The sequence below is a fragment of the Chlamydotis macqueenii genome, chromosome 13, assembly GCF_036417535.1.
Source record: "Chlamydotis macqueenii isolate bChlMac1 chromosome 13, bChlMac1.mat, whole genome shotgun sequence".
Classification (NCBI taxonomy): Eukaryota; Metazoa; Chordata; class Aves; order Otidiformes; family Otididae; genus Chlamydotis; species Chlamydotis macqueenii.
This window is the reverse complement of record NC_141568.1, coordinates 177,604-192,379: the sequence shown is the minus strand read 5'-3', so window position 1 is coordinate 192,379 and position 14,776 is coordinate 177,604. Positions and strand designations below refer to the sequence as shown.

The following is a 14,776-nucleotide window of genomic DNA, read 5'->3' as shown; positions in this document are numbered from 1 at the left end:
GGACTGAGGGCAATTTTCTATCCAGGAGACTATCTAGCAGGAACAGGAAGGAGGTAATACCAGGTTCCAGCAGTAATGTGATACCTGCTTGTTCTTTTCTTCTTCAGGACGTAGGGTCCACACTCAGAATACAGTTATATGTTAACAAAGAGGGAAATAGTTCGAAAAATACCCAGAAATTATTTAATATCTGGATAATCTGCCTTGCAATGAGAAAGTAAAAAGTCTTCGCTCATACTGAAGAAATAAGTTTCATGTGACTCATGAGCGAGTCTGGTCAATGTACTGCAGGTCGCCAAGCTGCGCATTTCACAATAGTTTGCCACAATTCTTCAGAATGTGGCAAAAAGTCTTGTTGGGATAAAAGTGTGTTATTGCCAGCACGGGTGATGGGCAATTACTGTACCTGATGATGAGGTACGGTGAGTATCTGTGCTGTGGTACCTGGACCTAGATCCCTTTCTCCTGTACTGTAGCTGCATGCTGCCATTTCTCAAGACTCCAGACCAGTACATGAGCAGGGGAAAGGCTGCTCTCCAAATGATCTAAGAGCAGATCTGACACTACTGCCTTGTTTCTCTTGTCTGCAGGACAATAAGGTCAATGGTGTGACTTGCTGTACTCGGATGCTGGGCTGCACATACTTGCATCCTTGGATCCTGCCCAAACCACATGTCAGTTCTATTCCACTGACTGTAGAAGATGAGCTGCTACTTCTAGGGAACAAAGCTCTCTGGGAACACCTTTCTTACACAGAGGCTGTCTCAGCCGTGCGCCACCTACATGACCCACTAGCTGCCGCAAAGAAACTCTGCACTTTAGCCCAAAGCTATGGTTGCCAAGACAATGTAGGTGCAATGGTGGTGTGTTTGAACATCAGTGAGGACAACTGCACGTGTGAGATGCATGGCCTCACTCTGCCAGGTCCTGGGGCATTTAGTTCCACCACCACCAAGCCAGCAACACCTTCATCTAGCAGTGGAATTGCTTCAGAGTTCAGCAGTGAACTGTCTGCTTCTGAGGTTAGCAGTGAGGTAGGCTCTACTGCTTCAGATGAACACAATGCTGTTGGTCTTGATGGCAGTTTGCTACTACGACAAGAGCGACGTTGCAGCCTGCATCCTGTGCCCCCCTCAAGCCTCTTTCAGCGCCAACCTTCCAGTGCAACCTTCTCTAGCAACCAGTCTGACAATGGTCTGGATAGCGATGATGAGCAGCCCGTGGAAGGTGTGATGACAAATGGCAGTAAAGTGGAGGTAGAGGTGGACATCCACTGCTGTAAAGGAAAGGGCCTGGAGTTTGAACCTCCTGCTGCAGAGTACAGCTCCCCTGCTCCAGGGCCAGAGGATGACTCTGGGCTTGTCCTCATTATTCGGAGACAGAACAGTGTAAACAGCAACACTGTGCAGAGAGGGGTCAAGGAAAAGTGTGAACTGCAGAAATCTCTTTCCACATGCTGTCTCTATGGAAAGAAGCTTTCCAATGGCTCCATAGTGCCCTTGGAGGAGAGCCTCAACCTCATCGAAGTAGCCACAGAGGCACCCAAGAAGAAGACAGGCTATTTTGCTGCTCCGTTCCAGATGGAGCCAGAGGATCAATTTGTGGTGCCGCCTGATCTGGAGGAGGAAGTGAAGGAACAAATGAAGCAGCATGAGGAGAATGGAGCAGATCAGGAGCAGAAAGAGGAGCATGCAGTGACTCTGCCAGAGGAGTTTGACACAGCTTTGTAACCCTAAAAGTACTGCTCCCACATTGTCTGTCCCAAGAAGCTCTGTCCCATGAGGGCTGTCTTGCCCTCCAAGGGGAGCTGGGGTCTGCAGGGAGTACAGGCATCTGCTGCTTCCTTAATGGAGTCGAGGAGGAATTGGGAGTGATGAGGTCTGGGCTGTCCACTTTTCACTGTAGAGTCTCAGCTGTTCTGTGAGGACTTAGACCAGCAGCTGAGCTCTGTGTTAGGGACTGTCTGGAAACTGTGCAAGCAGTAGGAAGTAGGTAGGTGTTCCAAGCCTGCCTGTAACTCCTTGAGCCCTGAGGTTCTGCCGGCTGTGCAGGAAAGGGGCTGGTGTGTGTGCGTGTGGGATGAGGAGGCTGCTTTAGCGGGCAGTGTTCAGTGTTTGGAGTCTGTCCATATTTCTGATGCAGCCCCCGCCCTCAGCACCTGACTTTGTTATTCCTTGAAAGAATACAGCCAGTTGTGATGAAGCTGACCCAAGAATGGTTTCCTACATTAATTGCAAGCACTTTTATTGATTGCACTTAAGCTGTTCTGCTCCACTTCAGCCCAGCACTTTATTATTTAGGGTTAGGGGAGAGAGCACTCCAAAGCAGGTGTGGTGGGGGCTTTTCCCAGTGGATATTGTTAGGGCAGTGGAGGACTCAGGGTACCAGTGTTCTGATGAGCACTGCTGCAGGGTACAGTCAGGGTTATGATGGGATCAGCCTATGCAGGATGGGAAAATACACTGCTGAGTAATAAGTAGGTGCCTACTGATGCATTTTACATGGAGCGTAGGAAAGATCAGCTCTGGACTGGTTGACTGAGGTAATGTGTAGAGCTAGTGCTTCTAGCTGCAGAGCACAGACCCAGCTCGGCAGCAACTTGGCCACCTCCGTCATGGATGCTTCACAGTAGAAGCTTCCTGTACCCAGAAGACACGGGATGAAACCAGGAGCTCGTGCTTGTTTCAGTGAGGTACTCGATCTAAGAGGAAACTAAGTAGTAAGCAGTGGTATGCTGCTGTAAGGCTGGTGAGCAGTGGGGCTGCCCTTCACATGCTGAGGAAGCGTTCAGTGCTCTGTTCCACCAACATAAACCTCTGCACTGTCAGCTACAGCGTCTTTGCTTGCCTCTGAAAACAGGAGTCATATTCCAAATCCACAGCAACCTGCATTTCACGGTACATGCCCAATTTGGCCACAAACAAGGTGAAAGCATACTTGTTTCAGCTTAGTTTTCAATGCAAAAGGAAAAATAGAACTTTTCACTTTAACAACATCTTTATCAGCACTGGAAAAGATGTTTAAAACAGTCCCACTAATGGTGAACTGGCGAGTCTGCCCTTGGCAGGTGCATGGTGTTTCCGTTAGGATTTTTGGCGCGGGGCGTAACGTGACTGCCTGTGGGGTTATCTTGGGTAGGGGCTGAGAAAAGCCCACTGCCCCGTAGCGTGCAGAGCTGTCTTCCTTAGCTGGCAGAGAGCTGGACAGCAGCTGCCCTGGCCACGTTAGTGGTGCAATAATCCTGACTGTAATGTGGGCTAGTGCCTTTTCTTCTTCATTAATTATATTTGTGAAGAAAATTTGAAAGTTTCTTCTCAAGAGCTCTGAGCAGCTTGAGTTGTATATTTTTGCATCAAATTCAGGCCTTGCTCAGAAGGAAGTACTGTGCAGACTACTTGTGGGATTTTGTCAGTATAGATCTCTTGACAAAATCTAACAGTTTTACTCAGATTTCAAAGCATCTTGAATTTCTTCTCACTAGAAAAAAATGTATTTTTACCATTCATGGGAGCGCAACATTTTAGGATACACCTTGTGCTAGTTACAATGTTATCATGAAACAACTCAACTTTTTCCAAACTTTAAAGACTCACAAATTTTGGCTGTTTAAATGCTCATTTCATTCAGAAATTGAGAGAAAAGCTTTCTTAGAATCACAGAAACAGCAGCATTTGAATCCCTTAGGCAGAGAAATAACAGCAGAAAAGATTAAAAAACTAAACTCCAAACCTCTTTCATGTTCTCTTCATACAAGTGTGCAGAAAAGGCTCATCCCAGTGTATTTCACTGTAACTTTCAATTCTGTCACTGGTGGTAATTTTACCAAGCATCTGTGCCCAGCCCAACACCTTCCAATAGCTGACAGAGCAGAGCAGCCTCAGTTCGGTGTGGGACTGATGCGGAAATGCACTCTTCTTTCTGAGTAAGACTGTGACAAACCTTGCAGTGGTAGAGTGGCAGATGTTAATGCAAACCAGGTCTCTCTTGCACCGATGTGGAAAATCCAGAGTGTCCTTGCCAGTCTGAGCCAGTAGCATTGCATGGAGAGTTGGCGTTGCCATAGGGAGTTAGCCATGAATAGCTCTTCCTAGCTCTGTGAGGAAGGACTGAGTAAAATAAAGCTCCGCCATGGAGCATGCAGATTTTCTGAGCTGCTGCTCTTCGCGGTAGTGGCAGAATGGAATACAGAGAATTCCTGCTTAGCCTTTTTCTCCAGTGCCATTTCTGGTTTTGAAGCAGCAAGGGAGTTTAATACTGCCAGCTCTTTTTCTCCGTGAGTGTGAACTGTCATGGCAGAACATGGCTTGCTCTCTTACGCCAGGCAGAGCCCGTAGCTTTCTCTGATTAAGCTGATGGTATGAACTGTTTGTCTCACTCTGGGCAGCACAGCCGGAGTGCTTCCCTCCACCACCACCCTTTGTTTTCCTGAGGCACCAACTTTTGCTTTGTCTTCCTCACCTTACTTATTAACACCTCCTTAGATCTCAAGCTCCCTAGGAGCACTATTGTAGGTGGAACAGGTATGAATGAGCAAGACTAGTGAAGGACTCATAGCAGGGGATAGAAAGTGTTTTTGCAGATCTTTTCCTGTTCTCCAGTCTCTTCCCTGATTTTTGTATGTGGTTCTTGCACAGATACATCATCTCCACAGAGCCACATCACTAAGAATGTCCCATTTGTTAACAGACTTGCTATTAGAGAGAGGTTCTCAGCTTGAGGTCATCAGGCTCTCTTGTCACTGCTATGCAATGCCAGACCTGCCACGCTCCATGCAGGCACAGTCAAGTCAGGCTGCTGAGTTGGCTTGTCCATCTCTTCAGTAATCCTGGCGCTGCCGATGAGCACGCTTGCTGAGAAGAGGTACTCCAGAGGCGCTGACTGGTCTGCCCTGCCCTGTTCTGTCCAGAAAGGCTTCTGCAAAAGGAACCCATAAAGGCTATATTCAGTGATGAGCAGCTGGGGCCCGAGCGTTAAGGGACAGCCTCCAAGTTGCTCCCAGCACCGGGAACAGGGCTAGGGACTGCTGGGACCTGATCAGAATCCTCAGCTAGCAGGGAGGGCAGATTTCTGTTCCAAGAAGGAGCAAGTATTTTCCTTTCTCGGGGACAGGCTGCTGGGAGGCCTGAAATCCTTCTCCTAGTACACAGGACTTTCGGCCACACCTCAGGCCTTTGGACTTCAGGAGTTTCTGCACTCCTGGACAGTGATGGCTTTCACGTCACTTGCCAAAGGCCTTCTTCAGGCAGTAGGCTGACCTCTGGATTTGTGCAGTCATTGTCTGCTGTTCCATTGCTATCTGAAGACTCAAGAGTTTTTTTCCTTTTTTTTTTTTAACATTTTAAAATATGACTTTTTTTAAAAAAATTGACCCATTTGACTCAGTGCATGTTAAAGAAATATTGCAGTGCACCGTTTATTAAATAACCTTTTCCATGTGTTTGTTTTTTTTTTTTTTCTAAAAAGGAGAATATTTTCTGTATCCCACTCCAGCATGCACCTGTAATAATCTCAATTTTTACCATGTGTGGGGACTAGGTTGTCTAATGAATACACCTTCAGCACTGTGACCGATGTTTGTATTGCTTTGCAGAGGCAAGTAACGTACGATTGCTGGAAAACACTATTCCATTGATTCTTTATGCAGATGTATAGAGCAGTCCAGGAAGGAAGAATATTTTTGCATCAACTTTTCAGCTGACTTAGCAATAAAGATTTTTACTTTCATCTAACTATAGATTCTGATTCTGTTACTACGCCGGGGGGAATTTGTGCAATATCCCGGTCAAACATAGCTGTGGCTAGCAGTAGGTGTGCTGGAGGGTCCCCTTCACTGAGCTCTGTGTGCTACTTCACTCATCAGCCTTCCATATAACAACTGCATGCAGAACACCGTGAGGGTGGAATTCATAATACCAATTATTAGGCAGCTTTCTGTATCCTGCCAGAGGAATCCTGCCTGCAAACTTGCTCTAAGTAATACTGTACATCACAGAATCATTAAAAGAAATAGGACCACAGTGGACTGTCCACGTAAACCCTTGTGCTGAAACACTCAATGCATCTAGCCACTAAAAAGGAGGAGAAATCAATCAAACCTCAGAGAACCTGGTGTGTTCCTGTTTGGCATTTGTTTTACTTTTGTGTCTCTAGTTCCAACAATGCTCCATGGTTTTGGTAATTGTCAGGATTTAGTCACTGGTGCCAGCTGAAACTGGAGCTGCATCCAAGACGAAGCACATTCCTGGTATGTTTAGTTTGGTGTTTGGTTTTTTTTAATATGGACAGAACTGGTCTGTGAGACCAGTGGTGGTCCCATCTGCATATGGACAATGCACATCGTGGGCACTACTCTGAGGTGACATTTCATTCCAAGGCATGATTTTGTGATTCTAGTGCTACTTTTATTTTTTCTGTTAAATTTCCTATAAGTTTTCAAATAAAGTAAATTTCACCTTTTTCTAAATAAATAACGCAAGAGCAGCATCTCATTTCCCCAACTTGTATATTAAAAATTTGTTTTGAAAAAAATATACTTCTCTCTTAAACCACCTGTTTGAGCTCTAAAAGCTTTTGTCTGATTATCCCAACTAAGGGCATGTTTTTAAGCAAAACTGTTCTATACAAGTTACATAAAAGAGCATTTCATAAAAAATTGTGCCTTCTCCAGGAGAGTTTGAAAAGGCATTGTGTCACAAATTAGGCTGAATATATTCATCATTTTGCAAGTTTATTTCAGGATTCTGTGATGGCTCTATAAATGCCACGTCCAACGTGCCCCGTCAGTTCCACAAGACATACAAGAACGCAATGATTAGCTGCCACCACAGGCCTCCATCACTCATTTTTGAGAGCTCTGTTCTCAGTGAACAGTTGCATGCCCTTTGCGAGGGCAGTTTCAGCTACGTAGAGCCGTCCAGCAGAAGTGTGTAGTAGCAGTACTTGCACCGAGACCTCGCTGGAGGAGAACAAGGCACCCAACAGGTGAAGCAGGCAGGTTGCTAGTCTACCACCTCTACTAAGAGACCGCCACCACATGAAGATGAGCCATCAGACTAACTTTGTGTCCACTAATAATTCAATAACGCAAATTCCAGTTAGGAACAGCTTGACGCTATCATAGTTAGAGCTATGCTCTCTTAGTCTGTGTTTTGCTGCAGCGTTAATGATGCACTGCCCAAAAGCAAGGAAAACCATGCTGCTCCATCTCAGTAAGGAGGCTGGCACTAGTCATGACCATTACTGGAGCAGAGGAATCATTCTAAAGCTCATATAATTGCATTGGCTTCTGTTTCAGTTTGCGAACTGCTCTGTACCCCCTGACAGCCAGGCCAGCACTAAGCAGGTATGCCACGACAGCTATGCAGCCTGAGAGGCCAGCAGCAATCTCTGCCCCATGCAGGCTGCACCTGAAGCCCTGATAGCCTTTGCTTTCATAAAGCTGCTCTCTCTCTTTGCACACTGATGAATTATAAACCCGCAGCAGAAAATGGAAGAAATAGTACAGAGCGGGCACTATGCCAATGGCAATCACTACGTCCAGGATGCATTCAAGTAGCAGCCATGCTGGGAAATGCCATGGTAACCGTAGAACACCAACCAAAATAAGAAGACAAGAGAAGACCAGGAGACACCCTCCGACGGCCATTGCTGCCCTTGCAATTGGCAGCTTCAGCAGGTAGAAATGCTGGTCAAGCTGCTGGGCTTTTTCCCCGTCTGCTCCACTAAAGCCACTGTAGGCGCCGCCGTACTGGTAGTAGTAGATGCCGCCCAGGCTGGGCAGGCCGGTGTAGCCTCCCGTCGAGCCGCAGGACACGGAGCTGCAGATCAGCACCAGCACGGCGAGCAGCGCTTCCACCATCTGGCTGCAGGCTGCAAGGGGAAGGGCGAGGGTGGGGCTGCGGCCGGAACGGGGGCTGCCGAGCCCAGGCGGTCCGGCGGCCGGGAAGGAGCTTCTGCCCGGCCCGGGCAGTCTGCTCCAGCGCCACAAAGCAAGCAGCTCCCGCAGCCATCGCGGCGGGCCCGCCCGCCTCGCTCACCCCTGCCTGTGCGCAGGTACGGGCAGCGACGGCACTCCAGCAGCCTCGGCGCGGCGGCGCGGCTTCCCGGCGGCCCCTCCGGCCCTGCTCCGGGCACGGCGCTGACGGGAGATGGCGGCGTCGATAGCAGCGACCCGCCCGGGCCCCTCACAGCCGCCTGCCCGCCCCGCCGAGCCTCGTCCCGTCCCGTCCCCCGCCCGGGCCCCTCACAGCCGCCTGCCCGCCCCAGCCCGTCCCCCGCACGGCGCCTGCCCGTCCCGCCGAGCGCCGTCCCGTCCCGTCCCCCGCCCGGGCCCCTCACGGCCGCCGGCCCGCCCTCCTGCCCCCACCGCCCCTCACCGCCCGAGCGCCCCGCTGCGTGCCGTCCGCGGAGCGCGGGGGCTGCTCCGCTCCGCCATGGCCCGGCGTGGCCCCGCTCCTCCGGCGCTGGGGGCGGAGGGCCTGGCCGGGCCGCGGTGCGCCCGACTCGGGGCCAGTGCCGGCGCGGTGCGGGGTCGCGCCGCGGGCTGGGGCGACCTCCGTCCCCCCTGCCCGAGGTTCCCCTCAGCCCTGCCGGGGTCCTCCCGAGGGCGGTGAACAGCTCCAGCTGCGCCCGGGCCGCGCCCCGCCCCGGGGAGGTGTTGAGAGCGCAGGTCGCGGTCCGCTCCCTCCGGCCGCTGTTGCCGGACCTGCTGCCCAAGCGCGTGCCCGCTGCCGCCCCGCTCGCACGGACCCTCTCCCCACTCCCCTTGCGGCGACAAGGTCCTGAAGTTCCCCACCTGCCTTATAACGAGTGCTTCTTCGTACCTGAGCACGGGCTAATGTTCACAAGTGCCACTTTTTCCTGTGCTGTGGGTTTTGGTGAAAGTGTTCTGCATTCAGCTTGTCTGCCACCTCGTGCCTCTGTAAACCTCAGTTCTGCCCCTCCGTTCCCTTCTCCAACCCGAGTCCCAGCGTTTTTAGTCCCTCCTCACACAGCAGCAGCCACCATTCCCTCTGTTGTATCAGCTGCCCTTCTCTGGACCTTCCCCAGCCGCCCTAAATCCATCTTGTGATGTGGTGACTAGACCTCCACGCAGCCCTCAAGACACCCCTGCACCAGGGTTTTCTATCACAGCAGAGTGACTGCCTCCACCTTGTCCTGTGCTTCTCCTGGCGATGCACAGCATTTTGTTGCTTCTCCAGCTGCTCTGGCATGTGGAGCCGGTGTCTCCAGAGGACAGTTGTCAACACCTTGGGCTCTGTCCTGCAGTGCAGCTGCCAGACTCCAGTTCAGCGCTCTGCAGGCCACATTCAGCTGATTTTCTGTAGATGCATTACCTTATATTTATCCGTACAGAACCAAATAGACTTATTCTGTGTCTGTTTGCTGGAGGCCACTTCAGACAATATGATGTGACCTCTTTACTGGCTGCCCCATTTCCATGCATGGTAATGTCCTGCTGCCTGGTGGGACTGGCTACCATCCCACGCCAGGAGGCTGCTGAGCACAGCCATCACCTTCCAGCAGAGGCAATGAATTGCTCCTTTGTTTATTGGTGGTTGCTGGAGTGAAGGCGAGTGCCCAAGATCTCACCCATGCACAAGTGTCAGCATCTCTCAGGGCTGGTAAGGGCAGAGCTGATTCAGGAAAGGCTGTGTGTCATGGGGAAAAAAATTAAACAGTGGGACAATTTGGAAACACAGAGGGAAGCATAGAAAACTCCACAGCTGGAGTGAATGCTTTTATCCAAGAGTTTGACCAAACGCTGCCAGGAAAAGCTTTAGTGTTGCAAATAAATATTTTTATTGCATTTAGGAAAACAGACTTTTAGGGGAACAGGGTTTTACACCATGAGGTCTCAGACACAGTGTCTGAATATGTGCCCCGAGAGGTCCAAATTTGTCACCAAGATGCAGAAATACATTTCCTCCATCTGTAGGATTGGTAGCAAGAGTAAGACTGCTTCGCCCTCTGTTCTTGCAGAAGCAACAACCCTAGAGACTGATACCATAATGAGCCTGTGAACTGCAGTAGGAAAACACTCTCAACATTTCACCTGACTCCACAAAGGACAGGAGATCTGAAAACTTGTCTTAAAATTTACTTAGTATGGGGATAAGAGGGAAACAAAACAAAAGAACTCTTTGTTCAACCCTCAGTTCAGATAGAGAGGACAGGAGTCGTATGATGATGGTAAGTTAGGAAATGCAGAGACCACAGGGAGCTTAGGATGAGGGCTCTGGAGATAGTGCAGATGCTCAGCAGTGAGGCTGTTGCACACACCTTTTGGTGTGTGTATGTTGCATTACTCATGTTCATGTGCCAGAACCAGGCCTCCTTGCTGCCATGCACAGGAAGAGCTTAAAAGCTTTAGCAACCCTTTGTGTAATTTTAGGATCATGGGCAGTGCCATTTTGCTTTGACTGCCATGAGAGGGATATGAACAACTAAGTTGAATAATCATGAATCATGAGAATGGATGAAATGTTTCTTATGCAGAGTGTTGCTGATGGTCATCCAGCAATCTAAGCTGAAGCTTTATCTGGAATTTGTGATGTCCCGGAATTACTTGTTCAAAGACAAAGCTAGGAAGCACTGCTCTGTTGATTTGCTGATGCATTCACTGTTTTACTACAGTATTTTCTGCTAACAAGCAAGGTACAAAATTTAAGGTGTTGTAGAACTGAGTCAATCTTATTCAACTTCTGTTGCCGTATCGAGAATTGTTTAAAAAATGCTTTGCGTCCCTTCACTCCTGCTCAAAGTACCACAGCTGAGCTTGGTCAGCATTGTCTTCTGTGTTCCTATTCTCACTGCAACAAGTAGGAGTCAGCAGAAGATGCAACAGGAAGCTGAGGACACAAATATTAATCTTCACCTCTGCTTTGGCTTCTCTTTTTTTTTTTATTTTTGGCTTTTCTGTTTCTGACTGCTCCTGATCATTGCTGCACTAAGGGGAGGGAAGGGCCTGGCCTGGCTTGCCATGGGCCAAGAGCTCTGAACTGGTTCAGTGCCCTCCCTGGGAACCTGAAGGGTGAAGTGGAAGGAGCAAGTCATGAACTGCCCCATATTTCTCCAGTATGAGGCAGCTGGGAGCTGCAGCACAATCACTGCTGAACACCACAGCCAGATTTATTGACTGTCCCACATAAATCAATAATCACAGGAACAATGAGCACAGCACGGTGATGATGCAGCAGTGCCACAGAAAAGAACTAGAGGTTATTGTGAATGACAAACTGAACTCAAGTCCACAATGTCATCCTGTTGCGAAAAAAACTAACATTGCTAGGGTGTATAAACAGGAATGTCACATGTAGGACATGTGAATAAATTCCTCTGCCCCCCACTGCAGCACTGGTTAGGCCTCCAGTCTTGCACAGTGTGTTTCCAGAGACAAGTGAATCAGCTGGAGGGGATCCAGAGGAAAGCAGAAGAAAGCTCCAGAAAGACAACCTGTGAGAAGAAGATTGATCCTAGTTCTCTCCTTTGACAGAACAGGTGTCTGTTAACAACTTCTAAGCTTGTTAATAGGGAGGTGTCTTAACTGGGAAACTTGTAAAAAGCTGCTGTCAACAGGAGGGGAATATTTTGTTCTTCCTGCTATTAGCATGGTCAGGAAGCAGTGAGCTTAGCTTGAAGCAAAAGGGATGTGATTTAGGCACCCCTACAAAAAAAAAGACAATACTTCTTCCACACACACTGACTCCACCACTTTGTAAGGAGAAGAGCAGTTGTTGCTGGAGCAGATCCCTTGGGCAGATGGTGGGTTTGTATCACTGGGGCTCAAATTCAGTCGCGAGAGGGGCTGGCCTGTCTGTGCTCTGAGAGGAGGTGCGTAGTGCTGCTGCCCACCCTGCTTGCTGCAAGCTCATGGTGTCGTCTCACCCTGCAAAGCCACCATGCCCCTTTCCATCCCATCCCCATTGGCTGGTCACTGTCCCTGTCGCTTCAAGGCCATGGGGGGGGTAGCTGCCACAACAAAGCATGCAGCAGCTCAAGTCCCTGAAGTTGTAATTGAGACACAGGGTATGCGTGTACATAATGTTTACCTGGATGTACGCAAAACACAAGGCTGGACGAGGTGTTTCTCTTCACTGTGCCTGTACCCAGGAGCCACTAAAGCTCATACTTTGTGGAGCATTCCCCTCAGTACCTGTAGCAGGGCTTGCAAGTCTTTCATTATGGCTGTGGGGCCTGCAGCTCACCAGTGCTTACAACTCTCCACAAGCTTGGAGCGCACTGTGTCTCTCGACATGCTTGCAAGGGACTTAGTGCCCAAGCAGAGCGTGCAAAGGCCCTCGTAGCTGCTGGACCCCTTCCCCTCGCAGTGCTGCGGTGGTCCGTGGCTGGGGAGAGCAGTCTGGATTGCCCAGCACAGCTGCTGTCAGGTTGCAGCACTGCATTTGCAGACACTGGTGTTGTGGGAGACCCACACGGTGCCATGGCCATGACAGCATTTGGTTTTTACATTCCCTAGTTTTCTTGACAGAGGGGAATTGCAATTGTAGGAGATGGCAGTCATTAAGGCAGGTGTATTAATGCAGCTGTTTTCAGCCTGGGCCAGGGCCTGCAGGAGAGAGCTCTGCCAGGAGCCTCAGCAGAGTACCGCTCTCCCTGCTGAGATGCCCTGTACTCGCACACAGCGTAAGCCACCTTGTTCCACTTTCAGAAGAAGTGCAGAGATCAGACAGGCCCCAGATGCCAGTGCTCCCCTTTCCAGGGCCCAGCTCTCACAGGTGGCAAGAGGACCATGCAAGCCGCTTGCTGTACACCAGCGGCTTTTCCAGAACGGTGCATCTCTAGCTAGACTGTGCAATCTGCCTTTTAATGTCTGTCAGATTTTTATTTCTGAGATCTAATAAAAGTTGATCCTAAGTACAGGCAGATAGATAAAGTAGCTACTGTATATTTTTGAGTCACTCTGTGTGGATTGTGTCAACTTTCTGTCTCTTAAACACAATGCATGCACAGCTTTGTAGAACCTAGCTGGGGTTTTTTTTGAGCTGATTTTCTGCTCTGATTATGCAAAGAGATAACAGGTGCTATGCTCCATTTCTTCTGAATGTTGGACAATCAAGATTGCTGGAGGCACAACCATCATCATGGTTTGATCAGAAACTCATGCAGATACATGTAGGTTTGGCACAGCAGCCATGGCCACACCGCAAGGCAGAGTTAACTGTGAATATGTGCATTTTCAGAGTGCCCGTGTGACCTCACCTGTAACAGACAAGATTTGTCCCTTGCATTTCAGGAAACCTGCTGCAGTGTTATAAAAATAAGTATGCTGTGGGAATTAATAAAGAGTCACAAAATTCATGAGTGCCAAGGAGACTTCATGGCTGTTTGCTCATCTGAATGACAGATATTTAAAAAAGAAAAAGAGAAAAAGGAAAAATCCTGTAGCTAGTTATTAAAAGCTGATTCAACTGGAAATGCAGAGACCAAGCAGAGATTAGGTTAGCTGCATATTTGTGGATACCAGTCCTGAACTGATTTGGGGCTGTACCAGTGTCAGAAAGGAACAGACAGAAATTGCTGAAAATAAAAGCAAAATGTGAGGAGGTAACTAGTGAAATGATTTGTTATGGACCCTGGTGGATTTTTGTGCAGATTACCAGCTGGGTGTCTGTCCCTGGAGCAGTGCACCCTGAATGGGGGTGCAGGGCACATGGGCAAAACTCCACTGGTGCAGCCTGACAGAGACACAGGTTAGTCGGTACAGTGATGCTTGATCCTGTGCTCCACTCAAGCAGCCACTTGTCAGTCCTGCTTTGTAACTGTGGCTGGTCCCGGAAGAGGGAACTGCTTGCTCTTGCTGGCTTGGCCTCTGTTCACACAAACAGGACTCCGTGCAGTCCGGGTACCAGAGCAATTCCGTGCCAAAAAAACATTGAAGCCATCACCAGTTTGTCCTTCCACTGGGAAGAGACAAAAATCAATTGCTCAAGCTATGTAAGAAAGATGGAGCAACAAGACACCTGTGAGGGAGAGCTGCTGAGACAGAGGAGCGAACTGCAGGGAGGAGGCTAGTCAGGGCTAGTGGGGCACAGAGATGCCCACAGTCAAGACAGCCAGCTGCCTTGCTGGCAGAAGTGTGTCCTGCAGGGTATGGCCACCTCTTTCACTGCACCACACAGGCTGTGGCTTGGCCGTATCTGTAGAATATGAAGTGCTGAGCTGTGTGCTCATGCTTCAGCCCTGGGAGGCTCTGTGCACCACAAGGTGATGGGGGGGCTGCAGACCGCATGTGAGAGCATCCAGAAGGACTGGAGTCATACAGAGAGGAGAAAGGCATAGTACCAGCAGGAGAAACCCACTGACCCTGTTGTACACCACTGTCTTCCCCCCCACTTCTGGCCAGGTTCTCAGCCTTTTGTAACTGGGTCTACCTATGTCTCCAGAGCCACATTTTTTTTACCTCGTGGCAGCAGGCTTCCACCATGCCCTCCCCTGAACCCCTCTGCTGTGTGCAGTGTAACAGGTAGAGCTCCAGTTGCGTCAGCTTCGAGGTTGTTGCTACGCAGAACGTGCAGCATCGTCCTTGAGGCCTCCCAACACTACATTTAACCCTGGCAGGGCTGCACATGGCAAGAGATGGGGCCAGCTGAGGGAAGCAAGAAAATAACCCACAGGTGCTTGAAGAGGGCCCACAAGAGCTTCTGAAGGTCACTCAGTTCAGGCATAGGTAAAAAAAAAAAAAAAAATAGTTTGGAACTGTGCAGCTCTCAGCAGAAGAGAGTCCAAGCAGCTTCAATACAAAATAATTCTCAGT

General features: G+C 49.4%; 2 protein-coding genes across 3 annotated transcripts in view; one reads left to right on the top strand and one right to left on the bottom strand.

Annotated features, from left to right (window-relative positions):
- The window catches only part of PHLPP2 (PH domain and leucine rich repeat protein phosphatase 2), a 37,506-nt gene extending 31,782 nt beyond the window's left edge, over positions 1–5,724 (top strand). For both annotated transcript variants that reach the window (XM_086758169.1, XM_086758170.1), the window contains one exon: positions 591–5,724. In XM_086758169.1, coding sequence (XP_086614295.1) covers positions 591–1,730 — 1,140 coding nt within the window. In that variant the 3' untranslated portion in view covers positions 1,731–5,724. The remainder of the gene's footprint in view (positions 1–590) is intronic.
- A 1,041-nt stretch (positions 5,725–6,765) lies between these two features.
- On the bottom strand, positions 6,766–8,573 carry MARVELD3 (MARVEL domain containing 3). Its single transcript, XM_086758202.1, has 3 exons — positions 8,376–8,573; positions 8,037–8,137; positions 6,766–7,869 (listed from the first exon to the last, which is right to left on the bottom strand). Exons 1-3 carry the CDS (start codon positions 8,432–8,434, stop codon positions 7,259–7,261), a joined length of 771 nt encoding a protein of 256 aa, XP_086614328.1. The 5' UTR covers positions 8,435–8,573; the 3' UTR covers positions 6,766–7,258.
- Between the last annotated feature and the right edge of the window lie 6,203 nt (positions 8,574–14,776).

Coding starts and splice junctions, on each gene's coding strand:
- MARVELD3 (XM_086758202.1), bottom strand. CDS start 8,434: ATGGCGGAGCGGAGCAGCCCCCGCGCTCCGCGGACGGCACGCAGCGGG. Junction 8,138..8,375: donor CGCAGCGGGGCGCTCGGGCG/GTGAGGGGCGGT, acceptor ATCTCCCGTCAG/CGCCGTGCCCGGAGCAGGGC. Junction 7,870..8,036: donor GTACCTGCGCACAGGCAGGG/GTGAGCGAGGCG, acceptor TTCCCCTTGCAG/CCTGCAGCCAGATGGTGGAA.